General features: G+C 37.3%; 1 protein-coding gene across 6 annotated transcripts in view; it reads right to left on the bottom strand.

The window, feature by feature from the left end:
• The window catches only part of LOC105470387 (spindle and centriole associated protein 1), a 64,160-nt gene that overhangs the window by 15,572 nt on the left and 26,831 nt on the right, over window positions 1-21,757 (bottom strand). For all 6 annotated transcript variants that reach the window (XR_980487.2, XM_011722311.3, XM_011722313.3 and 3 more), the window contains 6 exons: window positions 10,995-11,134; window positions 10,661-10,798; window positions 10,038-10,303; window positions 7,559-7,690; window positions 2,914-3,061; window positions 392-616 (listed from right to left, as the gene is read on the bottom strand). Coding sequence is in view for 5 of the 6 variants with exons in the window: in XM_011722311.3 (XP_011720613.1) it covers window positions 392-616; window positions 2,914-3,061; window positions 7,559-7,690; window positions 10,038-10,303; window positions 10,661-10,798; window positions 10,995-11,134 (1,049 nt within the window). In the remaining variant the exon portion in view is untranslated. The remainder of the gene's footprint in view (window positions 1-391; window positions 617-2,913; window positions 3,062-7,558; window positions 7,691-10,037; window positions 10,304-10,660; window positions 10,799-10,994; window positions 11,135-21,757) is intronic.

The raw sequence follows: 21,757 nt of genomic DNA, 5'->3' as shown, positions 1-21,757 counted from the left end.
TTAAAGTCATAGTTCTCACCTTTCCTTAGTCTAACTTTCATTACTCTTTGGAGTATAATCTCCTGCTTCTAACTCTTTCATATGCTCATGGATCATTGGGACAAAAGGGATTCCCCTTATTCTGCATCTTAATGCTAAGGACTCTGATCTTTTGATCTGAGTTTAATACTTACAATGTTTAATAAAATAGACGTGCAATAAAATTAATTAAATGTCACACATGACCACAGGTATCCTACACATAGCATGAAAAGTCTTCCTTCAGCTTAAAGGCTATGTGTGGTAATCAAATGTCTTTTTCAATTCTGTTTTTCATGTAATGGTAAACGTAATACATTGTACAAATGGAACATAAAAAACAACTTTCATGTAACTTTAGAAGAAAACTTACCGTCCTGAAGAGGAGAGAATTTTAAGTTGCTCTTCTGCCTGGGTGGTGTTAACAACACAGCTGGCTCAAAAATATGTGCTGGAAAATTCTTGGCCAGAGTCATGTTATCTGGAGGGTCTGGCACCTGAGACAGTTTAACAGGCAACTCTTCCTGTGGGAATTCAACCACCTCTTCCTCTCTGAACATCAATGGCACTGAGACATTGGCATTTACAGCTGGACCCTCTGAAGAAGATGAAAGGATATTAGCACAATAGGAACAAAAAGAAACTATGGGCACATTTCAGGTATTTATTCTTTTTTCTTTTGTTTTTTTTTTTGTTTGTTTGTTTGTTTGTTTTTTGTTTTTTGAGACGGAGTCTTGCTCTGTTGCCCAGGCTGTGGAGTGCAATGGTGCGATCCTGGCTCACTGCAAGCTCCGCCTCCCGGGTTCACGCCATTCTCCTGCCTCAGCCTCCCGAGTAGCTGGGACTACAGGTGCCTGCCACCACACCCGGCTAATTTTTTGTATTTTGTTTAGTAGAGACGGGGTTTCACCGTGTTAGCCTCGATGGTCTCGATCTCCTGAGCTCATGACCCGCCCGCCTCGGCCTCCCAAAGTGTTGGGATTACAGGTGTGAGCCACTGTGCCCGGCCCAGGTATTTATTCTTAAATGCATCTCAATAGAGTGCAAAATTCACATGAATCAACATGGTTCCTGGAGCCTTCACTTTCTAGGCTGTATCCTCCTCTGCCAATCATTCATGGGCAGGCTCCTGGTGAGCTAGTACTGAGAAGAAGTTACTATTTTTGAGAGAGTCATTGGGGCCTCAAAGCCATGAAAAGCGAGCCACTTAGGGACTCCTAAAAAATCCTATGTGGCACTCTAGAGTTTATCTTTTTCTTTTTTTCTGTTTTTTCAGACTGGATCTCACTCTGTCACCCAGGCTGAAGTGCAATGGAGCAATCTTGGCTCACTGCAGCCTCGACCTCCCAGGCTCCAGTGATCTTCCCGCCTCAGCCTCCCGAGTAGCTGGGACTATAGGCATGTACCACCACACCCAGCTAATTTTTTGTATTCATTGTAGAGATGGGGTTCACCATGTTGCCTAGGCTGGTAGAATTTTTCATTATTTGTTATGGATAGCTTTTTAATGGTCATAACAAGTAATAAAATGGCTAAAATGGGGCACATTAATGCACTGACCTCCATATACAAGGCTCATTACAAAACAAGGAACTTCACAGGTCATGCATTATCACAACATAGTCACATTCCATATTATTTTAAAAGAGTTACAAGAGCTGAGACTCAGGAAGATATTACATAAATCTTTGGTCTCACCAACATAAATCTTTCTGACTTTTTCCACAGGCAATAACAAGAATTAACAATAATTCTACAATACACTTCCTCCCAGCCCTTCTCACCTATAGGATAATCAAAAGTTTTCTCAGTAGTGAAGCTTAACTCAGATAACAGTAAAGCACTAACATATTCCTTTACTGAGATATTAATAGCAAGACTTGCCGGGTGTGGTGGCTCACGCTTGTAATCCCAACACTTTGGGAGACCAAGGCAGGCGGATCATGAAGTCAGGAGTTCGAGATCAGCCTGGCCAACATGGTGAAACCCCGTCTCTACTAAAAACACAAAAATTAGCTGGGCATGGTGGCACGCACCTATAATCCCAGCTACTCAGGAGGCTGAGGCAGGAGAATCGCTTGAAACTGGAAGGCGGAGGTTGCAGTGAGCTGAGATGGCGCCACTACACTCCAGCCCGGGTGACAGAGTGAAACTCCATCTCAAAAAAAAAAAAAAAAAAAAAATAGCAAGACTCTACCAGAAGACAGAGATCTGCCCTAGCCATTGAGTTTACTTCATGCAAGTTAAATTTTGGTCAGTCACTTCTTAGAATCCATCCTAAGAAAACGGTTTTAAATACATAAAACACTTTTCTTACAGATACTCATCAAAGTCTTACTTAAAAGTAAAACACATGAAAAAACAGAAATGTCCAATTCAGCCTATAGCACATGATAGCACATGAGATGAAGAAAGAATTTCAAAACAACACTACCACACATGAACAAAAGTTATGTATTTCTAAAATTCAGTATTTTTCTCTTTCCAAAATCATCTCTTCTGAATCTAGAGCACTGTGATTAAAAGTGCTAGCACTCTCATTGATCTAGGTGTCTGGTTCTGCTACTTTCTACCTATGTGCCTTTGCTAAGTTACCAACCCTCTCTGAGTCTCAGTTTCCTCTAAGGATAACACTAATGGGGATAACAATAACACCTACCTCATCAGACTATTATGACATGAATTGAAATTATGCATGTAAGACTTAACAAGTATCTGGCATAGAGCAAGCATCCAATATTAGCTGGAAAAGTAGTGGCAATTGTAGTAGTAACAATACTGTACATGCATAAACAGTCAATAAGTCTATATAAGTTTAGAGATTTAAGGTTTGGTTTGTTATCTAAGGCCATTAAGTAATTGAATGACAGTCTGAGATAATAAGAACACACTCACCTGAACTGTCCATATTTCTTCTACCTGTGGCTCCCCTTTCTGATGCCTGAATTTCTTGTCTATTATTTATCACAGGACAGTTCTTAATAGCATGTGTGAGTGATATAAGTTGCTCGTCTGTTGTGACCATGTACTGCTGAAGTCTTGCCTGGAGAGGAAAACATATGAAATAATATTATTAGCATATCAAACATCAAACGACCACCTAGAAAGCAAACCACACAAAGGATATGTGTGTGTTTACGTATGTATAACATCATCATTTTAAATACTTCAGGAATTTGAGACTTTCATTCAAATGAAAGAAATGCTATTTATAATTATAAATATTCTAATAGTTCCATGATAGGGGAATGGTTAAGTAAATCATGAAATGGTAATTAATAAATATCCTGCTATAACAATAAGAATGAACCTTTCTACAGGGCTTTCCATTTACAAAACCTCTTCAGGATGTTTCAACTGACTCTTAAGCTACCCCCAAGAGACACAGATACATGAGGTGGAGGAAACAATGAATATTACCCAGGCATTTAAACTGATAAACATGAACAGCACAAAATTCTGTATGTAATTAATACAAATATTAATTACAACTTGATTTTTATATATGAGAATGAGACAGAACATTTTATATATGTATATAGATATTCTCATATTTGTCTATACGTGTGTGTGTATATATACATATTTTTAATATTACATAAAGGTTTTTTTTTTATTTAAAAGATCACCCACAAAATACCATAGCCATAGATTTACTTTCTGGCACAGAGCTGAATGTGTTAAGCGTTTGGAATTCCATTCTTACATGTAAAAGTCAAACAGATTGCCCAGAAGGTTAGATGAATTTGTTTTGTTCTTTATATTTTCTTCAGGGATGATATAAGTAGGTCATCTAAAAACATCAGGTTTGATCACTACCACATAATGCTCATCTTTGTTATGTATTAGTGTTACGCAAATGGTTCTTGTAAGTAGAGAAGATTGCAGGTAGAAGGAAGAAAAAGAGAGTTCTGTAAATTGCTGACACCCTGTAATAATGACAAAGAAAACCCAAGGATGGCAGCTAGTAACAAACTTCTATCTAATATATATCTCATGTATGCTTAGAGAGATACAGACATTTGATAAAAGTCAGGTGCAGCCAGACATCAGAAATATTATTAATAGTACTGCTCAATGAAGTATAGTAAACATTTTTATACCACCAGTCCAAATTTTTTCCCAAATTTCATACTCATATATCCAGTGGCCTACTCAACACTTCCATCTAGAATTCAAACAGACTTCTCAAACTTAAAACATATAAAGCCAAATTCCTCCTAAAGCCTTCTTTACCTTATAAATGGCAACTGCATCATTTTAATTATTCAGCCCAAAACTTTGGAATTATCCTTGATTCTTTTCCAATATCCTCTACTTGACTCCATATCCAATAAATTAGCAGACTACATTGGTCAGCCTTCAAAATATATTCATAACTTGATCACTTTTCACACCCTCTCCCACTTCCACCCTAGAACAACTTGCCATGTCTCACCTGAACTATTCCAATAACTCCTCATGTAATATTCTGCTTTTGTGTTTGGCCACCTACTCTAGTCCCATACTGTTCCCAAACTGTATGCTGAGGCACCTCAGGGTACTAAAGTGAACTTACAGGGGCACCAAGGGAAAATTTAAATCTTCAAGGGAAATAGTGATGCTTGCCATCTATCAGACACTGGTGAACTATTAGCTCAGGACAGTTCACAGTTTCAATGTCAGATTGCATTACATTCCTTTTGATGATGTCAAATCTTCTCATGGCTGGGCTTTCAGCAGTTGCTAGGTTAAAAAGAAAAAAAAAAAAAAAAAAAAAAAAAGTTCTGGGGGAAAATCAGTGTGGAACAGGAAATAAGAATGATTGTGTCCCAACTGATTCCAAGCATTGAGAAGTGGTACAGTGCTCAAAAGGTATATATAACCCATTAGTAAATCATGTAGTTACTAAAGAAAAAGTAATACTTTTCCTCAAACAGCCCCTCAGTTGTTAGGATATAGTTGTTTGGACTTAACAAGTAGAACTGTTTTTGGCCTAGGGGTGTTATAAGACACTAAGGGCACTGCAACCCAAGAAAGGGCACTAATCTCTCATCTAGTTTAAACATAGCCCAGAGTGATCTTCTTAAACCCAAGACAAATCACATCTCTTCTCTTTAGTGGTTTCCCATCTCACTTAGCATAAAAGCCCATGTCTTTAATCAGCATGCAAGGCCCTATGTGATTGGGCTTACCTGATCTTATCTCCTACCTCTCTCTTCCCCATACTCTACTCTTGCCCCACTGATCTCCTTGATGACTCTAAGTTCACCAGTCACACTCCCACCGTAAGACCTTCGCACTTCCTTTTCCTTTGCCCAGACTGCTCTTCTCTCAACTACCCACATGCTCACTCCTCACCTCTTCCAGGTCTTGGCTCAAATGTCACTTCCTCAGACAGGAATGGCCCATCTCATTTGTAACTGCATCCTACCCCATCCTGTGCATTTCCTATGCCTTTACGTGCTTTATTTTTCTTCGAAGTACATATCACCATCTAACTCACTATACTTCAACTTTCTGTTTTTAGGATTTATTTAGAATGTAAGCTCCATGAGGGTAAAGTTTTCTATATTTTGTTCACTATTCTATTTCCTGTACCTAGAACAGTACCAGGCCCACAGCGGGTATTCAACAAAGATTTGTTAAGTAAATCAGTACATTTTAAAACTGCACATCTTCCCAGGATAATTAAAAACTTATGTTCTGCAAAAATATGTATATGAATGTTCATAGCAGCATTATTCATACCAGACAAAACATAAAAATAACCCAAATGTTCATTAACTAATGAAGGGATAAATAAAATATGGTATATCCATACAATGGAATATTATTGGGCAATACAAAGGAATGAAGTACTGATACATGCTAAACATAAATTAACCTTAAACATTATGCTAAGTGAAAGAAGAGCACATATTACATTATTCAATTTCTATGTAATATCTGTATTAGGCAAATTCACAAAAAGAGAGACTGAAGAGTGACTTCTAAAGGGTACAGGATTTCTCTCTGGAGTGAGGAAAATATTCTGGATTTAGATAATGGTGCTGGCATACAACTTCAAATATACTAAAAACACTGAATGGTACATTTTAAAAGGGTGGACTTAATGGTATGTGAACTATATTATCAAATTTGTATGTGGTTTGGGTTTTTTGTTGTTGTTTTGTTTTTTTAGAGACAGGGTCTCACTCTGTCACCTAGGGTGGAGTGTAATGGCAAAATCGTAGCTCACTGCAGCCTCGAATTCTTAGGCTCAAGTGATCCTCCTGCCTCAGCCTCCCAAGCGGTTAGAACTACAGGCATACGCCACCATGCCCAGCAAATATTTTTATTTTTTGTAAACACAGGTCTCACTCTGTTACCCAGGCTGATCTCAAACTCCTGGCCTGAAGTGATCTGCCCACCTTGAAAAATGTTGGGATCAAAGGTGTGAGCCACTGTGCCTAACCCTATATTATCAATTTAAAAAAGTATACATCTCATCATCTAATGTCCATTAACACAAACACAATTTCTCCATCACTTGTCTAGTCTCTTCTGGCTGATAAATAAAAGTAATAATAACTACCATATGAGAACAAAAAGGACGAATAAAGTAAGACTGTGTACACTCAAGAAGCACACAGTCTCAGTGACAAGTACACATGTAAGTATAAAACAATTTGATGAACGCAATAATACCAATATCCAGACAGTATCAGAAGTACACAAAGAAGCAAGGTGCAGTGGCTCATGCCTGTAATCCCAGCACTTTCAAGGGCCAAGGTGGGCGAATCGCTTGAGCCCCAGAGTTCAAGACCAGCCTGGGAAATATGGTGAAACCCCATCTCTACAAAACATAAAAAGTTAGCTAGGTATGGTGGTATGTACCTGTAGTCCCAGTGACTTGGGAGGCTAAGGTGGAAGCATCACTTGAGCCCAGGAGGTCCAGGCTGCAATGAACTCATGCCACTGCACTCCAGTCTGGGTAACAGAGTGAGACACCATCTCAAAAAAAAAAAAAAAAAAAAAAAAAAGTGCACAAAGGAAGAATGCTCAATGCAGCATGGAAGCAATAGGTTTTCCACAAGAGAACTGTGTAAGTCTTTTAAAAAAGAAAAGGAGCCATTAGTCAAGCAGCAAAGAGGACTTTATGTAACAAATATGAAGATACTGTGAATAACTGTAAATGGCATCTGATGTGATTGCAAAAGGACTCCTCAAAGGCCATCTTCTGCTGCTTTGAAATTAAAAGTGGCTATCATAACACTCATTTCACATTTTGGATTAACTACTGTAACACTGGTAGTTATAATTTAAATGCAGACTCTGTCTTCCCACTAAATAGTAAGTCTCTTAAAGACAGGGAGACAGTCCATATGCTACTTCCAAGCTTCTACTATAGTACCTCCATTTAATAAATGTTCAATAATACCTACCACTGATGATAATAATGACTGATAAGTAATCACATCAACACAGTTAAACCAAAAGCAACTCTAAGAGAATCCAGTACGTGTTTAAAGATGTTTTATACCACTGAACACACAAAGTTGGGATCTCATCTGAGTACCTGTGTAGTAGCATTTTCTTCTCTAAGACGAAGAATTTCAGCTGTCAGAGCATCAATGAGCTCTCGATGATCACCTAATACTTGTTCCAGTTGTTGCCTTGTCTCTACTTCTTTACGTAGCTGGATCTCACTCTGCAAAAAGATATCAAATAAACTTCCACCAATAGCCTCACATGTTGAAAACTAAAAGTTTGCACTCAAAGCTGGCAAAGAAGTATTTACAAAGAAGCATATATTATGTGACAGTAATGACAAAGATTTTTATTAAACGGTTTATTATATTTAATTAAAGAAAATGTGCTGCTTTATCCTCTTCCCTTCCTTAAATAGAATAAAATGAACAAAATGTTATATAAAATTAAGTCACTATATTTTTTGTAGAAAGAAAGTAGAGGGATATACATATACATATTGTTTGAATATACACTGACCATCTCTAGAAAGATACACTGGTATCTGGTAATAATAGTTGGCTAGAAGTAAGCAAACATGCTAGCTGGAAGTTAGTGATGAGAATTAGTACAATCTGCTGTATCTCTGAATTTCATAACGTGACTATATCGCCAATTCAAAAATTAAACTTGTTAAAATATAATTTAAAATAAATGACAACTTTAAATGGTTTAACTTTGTAAAGCAAGTGATTAACTTAAAAGTACATGCTTCTGGCCAGTTGCGGTGGCTCACGCCTGTAATCCCAGCACCTTGGTAGGCCAAGGCGGGCAGATCACGAGGTCAAGAGATCGAGACCATCCTGGCCAACATGGTGAAACCCCGTCTCTACTAAAAATACAAAAATTAACTGGGCATAGTGGCGTACACCTGTAGTCCCAGATACTCAGGAGGCTGAGGCAGGAGAATCTCTTGAACCTGGGAGGCAGAGGTTGCAGCAAGCCAAGATCGTGCCACTGCACTCCAGCCTGGCAACAGAGCAACACTCTATCTCAAAAAAAAAAAAAAGTACATGCTTCTAAGCCTGCAATACTTTCCAAGAGCCAAAAGTATACTGCTGAAGATTCCTGAGTTAAGGGTGAAAGAATGTTAAGGTTTTAATAGGTCTGACAATACAACAAATCTTTAATTAAAAAGTTAATTTTAGGGTCAGGTGTGGAGGCTTACGCCTGTAATACCAACACCTTGGGAGGCCAAGATGGGCAGATTGCTTTCAGCTCAGGAGTTTGAGACCAGTCTGGGCAACATAGTGACACTCTGTCTCTACAAAAAAATACAAAAATTGGCTAGGTGTGGTGGCATGCACCTGTGGTCCCAGCTACTTGGGAGACTGAGGCTGGAAAACCACTTAAACCTGGGAGGTGGAGGTTGCAGTGAGCCGAGATCATGCCACTACTGCACTCCAGCCTGGGCAACAGAGTGAGACCCTGTCTCAAAAAAAAAAACAAAAAAAAAAACAGCAATTCAATTTTAGGAAGACAGCTATAGAGACGCTGAAACATCTGTATTAAGTTGGCAAATCTATCTTATTAAATAATAAAGTTTTCTTAAACATTTTTGTCATATTTGTATAACAGGCTTAAGTACATAACAGTTTAAATAGATTTTCAAAGATGAAACACATAGCTAACTCTAATTCTGTGACATTCTGTGGATGATTACTTGAAATCAAATTAAACAAACAATTCTTCGTTGTTTTTTTTTTTGAGACAGAGTCTCGCTCTGCTGCCCAGGCTGGAGTACAGTGGCGTGATCTCGGCTCACAGAAACCTCTGCCCCCCAGGTGAAAGTAATTCTCCTGCCTCAGCCTCCCCAGAAGCTGGGATTACAGGCACCCGCCACCATGCCCGGCTAATTTTTGTATTTTTAGTACAGACAGGGTTTCACCATATTGAGGCCAGGCTGGTCTTAAACTCCTGACCGCAGGCAATCCACCCACCTCGGCCTCCCAAAGGGCTGGGATTATAGGCATGAGCCACCGTGCCCAGCCAAACAAATAATTCTTGCTTATTTTATAAATTATTTTTTACAACAATAAAACATCTCCCACTTAGACACTGAAGCCGTACATGAGTTTCCAGACATAAAGGGAACATGAAGAATTCTCCCACATATCAAGTCTACCACTTATAGGCAATGCCACTCTCCAAACTGAACGTGGGAGTAGGAAGCAGAGAATAGCAATAGAATGCAGACACAGTTAACAGTTCTATTTAATCTACAACTGTCAAACGGTAATATTTAATATTAGCACAAGATATAATTATATAAATGGCAGATTTACCCTACTAATTATATTGCTAAAGCTCTTATTAAAATTAAAATCACTTATCTGAGCATGTATCAACTAATGACAGAAAAGATTTAAGGGATAAGCCTTTACTGCAGATAATCTAAAATTGAGGTATTTTAAACAAAGCTATTCAAATTTGACTGTACTTTATTTGGAGGTTGCAATAAATGGAGAGGAAAAAAAACTCATGCATTTCTGTCTGAAGAGAAGACTCTAATAACCTAATGTTCTTACCTCTTTAAGGTACCGAACCAGGCGACAGAGGGAGCTCACCAATGACAAAGTGAAGCCTGTAAGACCCTGACTGCTCTGCAGTCCCTTGACCTCGCGACCTGTCCACCGCTCATATTCTTCCATTTCGTGTTCCACTTCATGTATCATGTGTTTGAGGACGTCCAGGTTGGAATTAGTCCTATTTGGTAAGTCTGCAGAAGTTGTGCTACCTGATAACATGTTTTTCTTCGGCTTGGAAAGAGCATGCAAATTCGGTTTTCTTTTCACTGATAATGAGAGAAGTCATTCTATTTTAAGACCAGGAAAAATTATGACCAGAAAACTACTAGAAAAACTTTTGACTATCGTTCACACTTTATAAAAGGCTTTCATAGATGATATCACTATTTCTCTCATAAAAATTAAACAGTTTAAACCAGATTTACACTAGCTATAATGAATGCACTAGAACCACCGTTCCAGAGTTACATGTGGTAGGAGACATTTCTTAGCTACCATTCAACAAACTCTTAGTTGGAACCATGTGGATGAGATTAAGGGGAAAAAACACTGACTAAGAGATTAAGACAGCTGTATCAAGTTACATGTTTAATAATTCATCTTTGTAAATTAAGGGACTGAACCTTTATTTAACAGCTGTTTTTGCTTCCTTGAGTTCAGCACGTGTCCCACAACATAGCTTGAGTCTAGAGTCTCAGTAGATTCTTCAGGCTGAAGCCTGGTTTGGAGTCTCTTGACAGCATTGGTAGCATTCAGAGCAGCTAAAAGGAAGAACATTTCCAGAAGTATCTCAAGTGAACAAACTTCTTAAGAAAGTATTTCAATTGACAGATCCATCAGTATTTTAGTCAATTAGGCTAAGGCAGTCAAAACTCTAACATTCCTTTACAAATCACTGCATTCAAGAATGAACCTAATAAAGCAGGCAACTAGAAATAATGCAAAAGGGAAACAAACCTCTTTGTTCCCCTGATGAAAGAGCAGGTGATGGTGTTCCTGGAGGAGTTACTTGTGACTGGGTTGCTATTTTCTGCTGAATATCAGTCCACAACTTACTAATTAACTCAGAATTCTCTTCCGTCAGTTGCTGGAGAAACCTATAAATTACAGAACAATAAGCTACATTAGAATTATAATATAAATTAACATAATCTAAATATAAATTAAATGACAGCAGGCATTTAATTTATATTATCTATATTATAAATTAATTTAATTGTAATTTATATTTATATAATTATAAATTTAATTTTATATATAAATATGCATATAGATTTAATTATAATTTAATTATAACTTATAATTTAATTATATAATCAATTATAGTTATATAATATAGTTATATAACTAATTATATATCATTATATAAATGTTATATAATTATATAATTTAATTTATAATTTAATTATATAAATTGATTATATAATTTAATTATATTTTATTATATAAATTAAATTATATTTATATTATTTAAATTATATTATTTAATTTATATGTATATTATACTAATTTATATAAAAATAGGTGCCATCATTTAAACTGTCCAAATAGTTACATGTTTGATTTGAAGGAGCTTTTAGTAATTCATAGTCAAAGAAAAAACACTATTCACTTTAACTGATAAGACAGGTAGATAGCAAAAATGCCTATCACCTCAGTGTTAGAAAGAATCATTCCACCTGCCTCCCAGTTTCCTACCTACCTCGGTCCCTAACATAGGCATGTTTGCCCTCTCTGCAGTTTTGTGGTATGGCTCCATCCTCCTCTCTCTTTCTCTAGAGTAAAGTAATTAAGCATATATGGCTCAGCTCCTTTTGGTTTCTCTGTCCTACAAAGGAGCCTGTCCACAGAGCAGCCAGTCTCTGCCCATCAATGAAGTAAACTGACCACAGCATACTCTGTCCCTGTGTGTCAGGGAGAGGCTAGATAGAGTGAGAAGAGGCGCTGCAGTTTAGGGGTTAGTAATTACAAGTACATTGGTTACAGAGCTAAGCATTATGCTATAAACATTTTTATCACTGATAAGGTTGATATTTTAAGTTTCAACTGTCTGATTCACTTGTTTATTTCTCAGAATGCTGAAGGTACCACCTATCTTCTTCTGGAGGCTTAGTATAAAAGCAAGAACAAAGAGATAAATGGGGGGAAAAGCTTTAAGCAAAAGGAACCAGGACTTGATGTTTTGAGAAGTTTTCAGCCTGTCCAAATTGCAAGAGATTAGTAAAGTCGCTGTTAGGAAAGCATACTCTGGAGAGAAGGGCAAGAGTGTGGCTGAATAACCTTTTGCTAGTTCTGACTAAAGCATGTGATTCATGGGTCCTCCCAATGATCTCAGAAGAAGCTAACAATAAAGATGGGATTATCCAGGAAAGATCTGTCTATGGAATAGATGACCATGACATACACAAGAACAAGATCTTTTGAGAATGTTATACCAACAGAAATACTGCTAGCTTGAATTGAAAGACACAAAGGCAGGATGAAATGAAGGAAGGGTGCTAGACTCCAAAAAGTCTACAGACTACCTTTCTCAGCCTCTGGTAACTATCATTCTACTCTCTATCTTCGTAAGTTCAATAGTTTTAATTTTTAGCTCCCACAAGTAAGTAAGAACATGTGGCCATAGCTGCAGATCCACAGGCACAGAGGCCAAAGCCAGAGCCACAGGTACAGGGCAGAGCCATGGATCCAGAAGGGTAAAGATTCAAGTCACAGATCATTAGTCCTAATAGTATTTGCCCTGCTGAATTTCAAAGTTGCTTGGAACTGCTGATATCTTTCTTCCTTGATTTTCCCTCGTAAAATGGAAATGTCTATAACTTTCATCCTATGTCTGTCCCATCATGGTATTTTGAAAGCAGACCACTTGTTTTCTAGTTTCATAGGACCACAAATGGAGAATTTTGCACCAGGATGGATTCTATCCAGTCCTCCCATAACTGATTTAGATGATGAGATTTGGGACTTTTGAGCTAATGATATTTAGATGAGATTCTGAACTTGAAATGAAGCTGAAAATTGAAGGATATTGGGATGGATCTTTGGGGACCACTGGAAGGACCATGGTAGGCTAAACAATAATGCCTGAAGATATTCCATGTCCGAAACCTTGGAACCTGTCACTATTACCTTATATGGCAAAAAAGGGGTGGGCGAAGCCTCTTCAGTTACAATTTAGAATCTTGAGATGGGGAGATTATCTTGGGTAGACCCTAAATGCAATCACGTATATTCTTTTTTTTTAAATTTTTTCTTATTTCATGTATATTCTTATAAGAGACAGAGGAAGATCTTTGACACCCACACAGAGGAGATAATGTGAAGACAGAGGCAGAGATTGGGGTGCTGCAGCCACAATTTCAGAAGCTGGAAGAAGCAAGGAGCAAATTCTCTTCCAGAGCAGCTTCTCCTCTGGAGGGAGTGTGGCCCTACTGATATCTTGACGCTGGCCTAGTGAAACTGATTTTGGATTTATGGCCCCCAGAACTGGAAAGAAATCAATTTCTGTTGTTTTAAGCCACCAAACTTGTGGGATATTTAATATACTTAATTGTAGCTATAAGACAAAAACAAAAATGGGATACACATGGAAGCATAGTATGTAAATACTTCATGTTCTGTCAAAGCAAAATATACAACTAAAAATGGGGAGAAGGATAGAGAGAAAATAATGGAAAGAATAGGAACATAGAAAAACTCACTTATTGTACAAGCAATAGGTAGAAATTAAAACAAAAAAAAATTTTAACTGACATACCTGACAATGGTATGTAAAAAAAGAAAACAAGATTAAAGGCTCTATAAAAGGTATATATATAAAGGTAACCACCAGAACAAAATTACAAACTTCCTAAATACCAAATTTTTTAAAAGAACAGAGAAGAAACATCACATAGAAAATGTAATTGTAGTACAATAAACAGTACTATAAAATAATGTGATAAAGTTAACATCAAACATACCAGTAAGTGTTATAAGCTTACTTCAATTAAAATAATATTTTCAAATTGTCTAACAAGTCAAGACTGAAGTCTACATTGTATACAAGAGACATACTTAATACAAAATAATTCCAGAAGGCTAAATACATTAAAGATCTAAAATACAGAAAGCTATATGTAAAAAGCCAAGATAAGCCAGGAAATTGTAAACAAGAAAAAAGTAGAAGTTTCATTCCTGATGTGAGACGAAGTAGAAAAGAAGTCAAAAGGTATTAAATGTGACAAAGCATACTTTATAATGCTAAAAGTTAAAAATCACAATGAAGATACAACACTTATGTTCCAAAACACATGTACCAAAAAACACAATAATCACTTTTATAAGAAAGGAAGTATTTAACACCAAACAATTAAATATACTTAAACATAAAATGCAAAGAGAAATAGAAACATACTAGTAGTAGGAGACTTTAATACACCATTCTCAGAAGAAAATAGTGGCAAAAATAAGTAAGGATACAAAAGTATTAAACAACATAAGCAATGAGGTAGATCTATGGATATACCTTTAGAACTTTATACCTTGTTAGAGTATATACCTTCTTCTCAGGCACATACATGGAACATTTGTAAAAATTTGATCATATATTAGGTCACAAAGAAAACATCATTAAGTTCCACAGGTGGAAATATTACAAATCACACTCTGAATGTAATGTAATAAAATTAGAAAAACAAAGAGACTCTGGAAATTTTTTTTAAATCTTCTATTAGACAATTCTTAAGTAAACATGAAAATATAAACTGAAATTACCTCATTCCTAAAGTAACAAAACACTACATACCAGAATGTATGGTACACATTTATAGTAGTGATCAGAGTAGAATTCAGAGCCCTAAACATGTTTATCAATTAAAAATAAAAGAATGAAAATTAATGTATTAAATTCTCAACTAGGGTTACTAGAAAAACAAAGTAAACCAAAAAAATGCATAAGGAAGGAAATAAAGATAAAAGCAAAAATTGATGAGGAAGGAATCAGAAAACTAGACCTCTAACTAGTAAGTTAAAAATGTTAGTTCTTTGAAAAATTCATTAAATAGGCAAACCACTAAATAACCTAATTTTAAGAAAGAGAACAAACCAAAATAAATGATTGAGGAGAACAAGTAAGCACTGAAACAAACTTTTTTTAGAAGTATAGAGATTATTGGTACATCTCTATAGAAATACACTGATTAACCTACATGAAATGGAAAATTTCCTAAGAAAATATAACTTATAAAAATTGGCTTGAGAAGAAATAGAAGCTTAAATAAACAAGCAAAGTTATTATGGCACTTCACCACAAAAAAAAAAAAAAAAAAAAAAAAAAAAGCACCATGCACATGCACAAATAGTTTTAAAGCAGGAAAGCTATCAGCCTCAAAAAACAGATAGTCTCAGTACTATATAAATTATTCCAGGACTTAAAAAATTAGAAAAATCTTCCAGATGGTTCTTATGAAATCAAGTATCGCATTGTTATCTCAATCTGATAAAGGTTGCAGACACAAAAAAACTACAGAGAATATCATTTATGAATTTTAACACAAGAATACTAAATAAAATATTAACAAACAACCTCCAATACTCCATTAATGAAAATAACACATTATGGCCACATAGAATTTATTGCAGAAATGCAATGACAGTGCAATATTAGGAAACTCATAACATAATGCACCATATTAAGAGACATAAGCAGAAAACTCATATGATTATACATACTGAAAGTCTGATAAAATTAACTTATTACTGATTAAAATAAAACAATCAAGAAAACAAGAATGATTGGTATTTCCTTAGCACTGTTTTAAAAAAAAAAAAATGTATCTGAGTATGGTGGTTGCACGCCTGTAGTCCCGCTACTGGAGGCTGAAGTAGGCTGAGGTGAGAGACTGAGGTGAAAGGATCACCTGAGCTGTGATCATGCCACTGCACTATGGCCAGGGTGACAGAGTGGGACCCTGTCTCAAAAAAGACTAAAAATAACAATGATTTAAAAAATTTAAAGAAAGAAAGAAAAAAGACCTCAGTACTAAAGCCAGTACCTTACTTAAAAGGAAACAATAAAAGCATTTTCATACAATCAGAAACAAGGCAAGGATTCCCACTATCTCCATTATTATAGAACACTGTCCTATAACTAATAAAATATACAAAAGAAACCAATTAGAGGTGAAAGACTTAGAAAACAAGGAAAACAATGTCTTTTTGCAGATGAGATGACAGTCAACCCAGAAACCCCTAGAAAATCAGTGCTAAAACTAATTCAACCAAGATTCAATAAAGTAGCAGAATATCAAGGCAACACACGGATATCAGTAGCTTTCATAAAAACAAAGAATAATTAGTTTGGAGGTATAATGGAAGACAAAATTCCACTTAAAAGAAGAACAAAAGCCCCAAAATACTTAGGAATAAACTCAATAAGAAATAAACAAAATCTATATGAGAGAAATGTTAAGACACTGGTGAAAAACAGAAAAGTAGACTTTTTTCCCCTAGTTGTTTATTATTATTATTATTATTATTATTATTATACTTTAAGTTCTGGGCTATATGTGCAGAACGTGCAGTTTTGTTACATAGGTATATACATCCCATAGTGGTTTGCTGCACCCATCAACCTGTCACGTACATTAGGTATTTATTTCTCCTAACGCTATCCCTCCCCTAGCCTCCAACCCTCCAACAGGCCCCGGTGTGTGATGTTCCCCTCCCTGTGTCCATGTGTTCTCATTGTTCAACTCCCACTTATGAGTGAGAACACGCAGTGTTTGGTTTTCTGTTCTTATGTTAGTTTGCTGAGAATGATGGTTTCCAGCTTCATCCATGTCCCTGCAAAGGACATGAACTCATCTTTTTTATGGCTGCCATGGTATGTACGTGCCACATTTTCTTTATCCAGTCTATCATTGATGGACATACGGGTTGGTTCCAAGTCTTTGCTATTGTGAATAGTGATGTATTAAACATATGTGTGCATGTTTCTGTATAGCAGAATGATTTATAATCCTTTGGGTATATACCCAGTAATGGGATTGCTGGGTCAAATGGTATTTCTGGTTCTAGATCCTTGAGGAATTGCCACACTGTCTTCCACAATGGTTGAACTAATTTACACTCCCACCAACAGTGTAAAAGCATTCCTATTTCTCCACATCCTCTCTAGTATCTGTTATTTCCTGACTTTTTAATGATTGCCATTCTAACTGGCATGAAATGGTATCTCATTGTGGTTTTGATTTGCATTTCTCTGATGACCAGTGATGATGAGCTTTTTTTCACGTTTGTTGGTCACATAAATGTCTTCTTTTGAGAAGTGTCTGTTCATATCCTCCACCCATTTTTTGATGGGGTTTTTTTTTCTTGTAAATATGTTCAAGTTCCTTGTAAATTCTGGATATTAGACCTTTGTCAGATGGGTAGATTGCAAAAATTTTCTCCCTCTCTGTAGGTTGCCTGTTCACTCTGATGATAGTTTCTTTTGCTGTGCAGAAGCTCTTTAGTTTAATCAGACACCCTTTGTCAATGTTGGCTTTTGTTGCCATTGCTTTTGGTGTTTTAGACATGAAGCCTTTGCGCATGCCTATGTCCTGAATGGTATTGCCTAGGTTTTCTTCTAGGGTTTTTAGGGTTTTAGGTCTTACGTTTGACTCTTTTAATTCATCTTGAGTTAATTTTTGTATAAGATGGAAGGAAGAAGTCCAGTTTCAGTTTTCTGCATATGGCTGGCCAGTTTTCCCAACACCATTTATTAAATAGGGAATCCTTTCCCTATTGCTTGTTTGTCTCGGGTTGGTCAAAGGTCAGATGGTTGTAGATGTGTGGTGTATTTCTGAGGCCTCTGTTCTGCTCCATTGGTCTATATATGTGTTTTGGTACCAGTACCATGTTGTTTTGGTTACTGTAGCCTTGTAGTATAGTTTGAAGTCAGGTAGCATGATACCTCCAGCTTTGTTCTTTTTGCTTAGGATTGTCTTGGCTATGCGGGCTCTTTTTTGGCTCCATATGAAGTTTAAAGTAGTTTTTTCCTAATTCTGTGAAGAAAGTCAATGGTAGCTTGATGGGGATAGCATTAAATCTATAAATTACTTTGGGCAGTATGGCGATTTTCAAGATATTGATTATTCCTATCCATGGGCATGGAATGTTTTTCCATTTGTTTGTTTCCTCTCGTATTTCCTTGAGTAGTGGTTTGTAGTTCTCCTTGAAGAGGTCCTTCTTATCCCTTGTAAGTTGTATTCCTAGGTATTTTATTCTCTTAGTAGCAATTGTGAATGGGAGTCCACTCATGATTTGGCTGTTTGTTATTGGTGTATAGGAATGCTTGTGATTTTTGCACATTGATTTTGTATCCTGAGACTTTGCTAAAGTGGCTTATCAGCTTGAAGATTTTGGGCTGAGACGATAGGGTTTTCTAAATATACAATCATGTCATCTGCAAACAGAGACAATTTGACTTCCTCTTTTCCTATTTGAATGCCCTTTATTTCTTTCTCTTGCCTGACTGTCCTGGCCAGAACTTCCAATACTACATTGAATAGGAGTGGTGAGAGAGGGCATCCTTGCCTTTTGCCTTGCCCATCCAGTATTCTATTGGCTGTGGGTTTGTCACAAATAGCTCTTATTATTTTGAGATATGTTCCACTGATACCTAGTTTATTGAGAGTTTTTAGCATGAAGAGGTTTTGAATTTTGTCAAAGGCCTTTTCTGCATCTATTGAGATAATCATGTGGTTTTTGTCTTTGGTTCTGTTTACATGCTGGATTACATTTATTGATTTGCATATGTTGAACCAGCCTTGCATCCCAGGGATGAAGCCTACTTGATTGTGGTGAATAAGCTTTTTGATGTGCTGCTGGATTCCATTTGCCAGTATTTTTTTGAGACTTTTTGCATTGATGTTCATCAGGGATATTGGCCTGAAACTTTCTTTTTTTGTTGTGTCTCTGCCATGCTTTGGTATCAGGATGATGCTGGCCTCATTTTAATGAGTTAGGGAGGATTCTCTCTTTTTCTATTGTTTGGAATAGTTTCAGAAGGAGTGGTACCAGCTTCTCTTTGTACCTCTGTAGAATTCGGCTGTGAATCCACCCGGTCCTGGAGTTTTTTTGGGTGGTAGGCTATTAATTACTGCCTCAATTTCAGAACTTGTTATTGGTCTATTCAGGGATTCGACTTCTTCCTGGTTTAGACTTGGGAGGGTGTCTGTGTCCAGGAATTTATCCATTTCTTCTAGATTTTCTAGTTTATTTGCATAGAGTTGTTTAGAGTATTCTATGATGGTAGTTTGTATTTCTGTGGGATCAGTGGTAACATCCCCTTTATCATTTTTTGTTGTATATATTTGATTCTTCTCTCTTTTCTTCTTTATTAGTCTGGCTACCGGTCTATTTTGTTGATCTTTTCAAAAAACCAGCTGCTGGATTCATTGATTTTTTTGAAGGGCTTTTCGTGTCTCTATCTCCTTCAGTTCTGCTCTGATATTAGTTATTTCTCGTCTTCTGCTAACTTTTGAGCTGGTTTGCTCTTGCTTCTGTAGTTCTTTTAATTGTGATGTTAGGGTGTCGATTTTCGATCTTTCCTGCTTTCTCTTGTGGGCATTTAGTGCTATAAATTTCCCTCTACACACTGCTTTAAATGTGTCCCAGAGATTCTAGTATGATGTGTCTTTGTTCTCACTGATTTCAAAGAACATCTTTAGTTCTGCCTTCATTTAGTTATGTACCCAGTAGTCATTCAGGAGCAGGTTGTTCAGTTTCCATGTAGTTGTGCAGTTTTGAGTGAGTTTCTTAATCCTGATTTCTAATTTGATTGCACTGTGGTCTGAGAGACTGTTTGTTATGATTTCCGTTTTTGCATTTGCTGAGGAGTGTTTTACTTCCAATTATGTGGTCAATTTCAGAATAAATGCAATGAAGTAAGAGAACAATGTATATTCTGTTGATTTGGGGTGGAGAGTTCTGTAGATGTCTATTAAGTCTGCTTGGTCCAGAGTTGAGTTCAAGTCCTGAATATCCTTGTTAATTTTCTGTCTCATTGATCTGTCTAATACTGACCATGAGGTGTTAAAGTCTCCCCTATCCAAGGGAAGCCATGAGGGACTGAGCCTAAGGAACCTTGCACTCTGGCCCACATACTGCACTTTTCCCATGGTCTTCCAAGAGATTCCCTCCAATGCCCACCCCAGCAGGGTCCTGGGTTTCAAGCACAAAACTGGGGGGTCATTTGGGCAGACACCGAACTAGCTGCAGGAGTGTCTTTTGGTTTTTTTTTTTTTCCATACCCCAGTGCGGCCTAGAATGCCAGCGAGACAGAACTGTTCAGTCCCCTGGAAAGGGGGCTGAAGCCAGGGACACAAGTGGTCTGGCTCCAAGAGATTCCCTCCAATGCCCACCCCAGCAGGGTCCTGGGTTTCAAGCACAAAACTGGGGGGCCATTTGGGCAGACACCGAACTAGCTGCAGGAGTGTTTTGTTTTGTTTTGTTTTGTTTCCATACCCCAGTGGTGCCTAGAATGCCAGCGAGACAGAACTATTCACTCCCCTGGAAAGGGGGCTGAAACCAGGGAGCCAAGTGGTCTGGCTCAGCGGATCCCACCCCCATGGAGCCCAGCAAACTAAGATCTACTGGCTTGAAATTCTCGCTGCCAGCACAGCAGCAATCTGAGATCGACTTGGGAGGCTCGAACTTGGTGGGGGAAGGGGAGTCCACCATTGCTGAGGCTTGAGTAGGTGGTTTTACACTCATAGTGTAAACAAAGCCACCAGGAAGTTCAAACTGGGTGGAGCCCACTGCAGCTCAGCAAGGCCGCTGCGGCCAGACTGCCAGATTTCTCCTCAATGGGCAGGACATGTCTGAAAAAAAGGCAGCAGCCCCAGTCAAGGACTTATAAATAAAACCCCCATCTCCCTGGGACAGAGCACCTGGGGGAAGGGGCAGCTGTGGGCACAGCTTCATCAGACTTAAATGTCTATGCCTGACGGCTCTGAAGAAAGCAGCGGACCTTTTAACAAACAGAAAAATACACTATGTTCTTGGATAGCAAAATTCAATGTCATAAAGATGCCAGTTCTCTCTAGTTAATGTAATAAAACATGGAATACTATGCAGCCATAAAAAGGAATGAAATCATGTCTTTTGCAGGGACATGGATGGAGCTGGATGCCATTATCCTCAGCAAACTAATGCAGGAACAGAAAGACAAAAACACCACATGTCCCGCTTTTAAGTGGGAGCCGAACAATGCAGTCTCTAATAAAAATACAAAGTTAGCCAGGCCTGGTGGCGCATGCCTGTAATCCAGTTACTTGGGAGGTTGAGGCAGGAGAATCACTTGAACCTGGGATGCGGAGATTGCAGTGAGTCAAGATGGTGACACCGCACTCCAGCCTGGGCAACAGAATGAGACTCCATCTCAAAAAATGAAAAATAAAATAAAATACTGAAAATAACCTAAATTACCATATATATGAGAATGGTCAAATAAACTACGGTACATTCACACAATTTAGTACCATGCAACTGTTTCATTTCATTATAAAAATGAAGAAAAAATATCTCTGTAAACTTATAAACAGCTATCGGGAGATTTCCAGGATATATTATTAAGTGGTAGAAGTAAATATAGATGGATATGTTAATTACCCCAACCGGATCACTATACATTATATGTATAAAAACATCTATGTACCCCATGAATATGCACATTTATTGTCAATTAAAATAAA

This window comes from Macaca nemestrina, chromosome 2 (assembly GCF_043159975.1).
Source record: "Macaca nemestrina isolate mMacNem1 chromosome 2, mMacNem.hap1, whole genome shotgun sequence".
In the NCBI taxonomy this organism is placed as follows: domain Eukaryota; kingdom Metazoa; phylum Chordata; class Mammalia; order Primates; family Cercopithecidae; genus Macaca; species Macaca nemestrina.
This window is presented reverse-complemented; position numbering and strand designations above follow the sequence as displayed.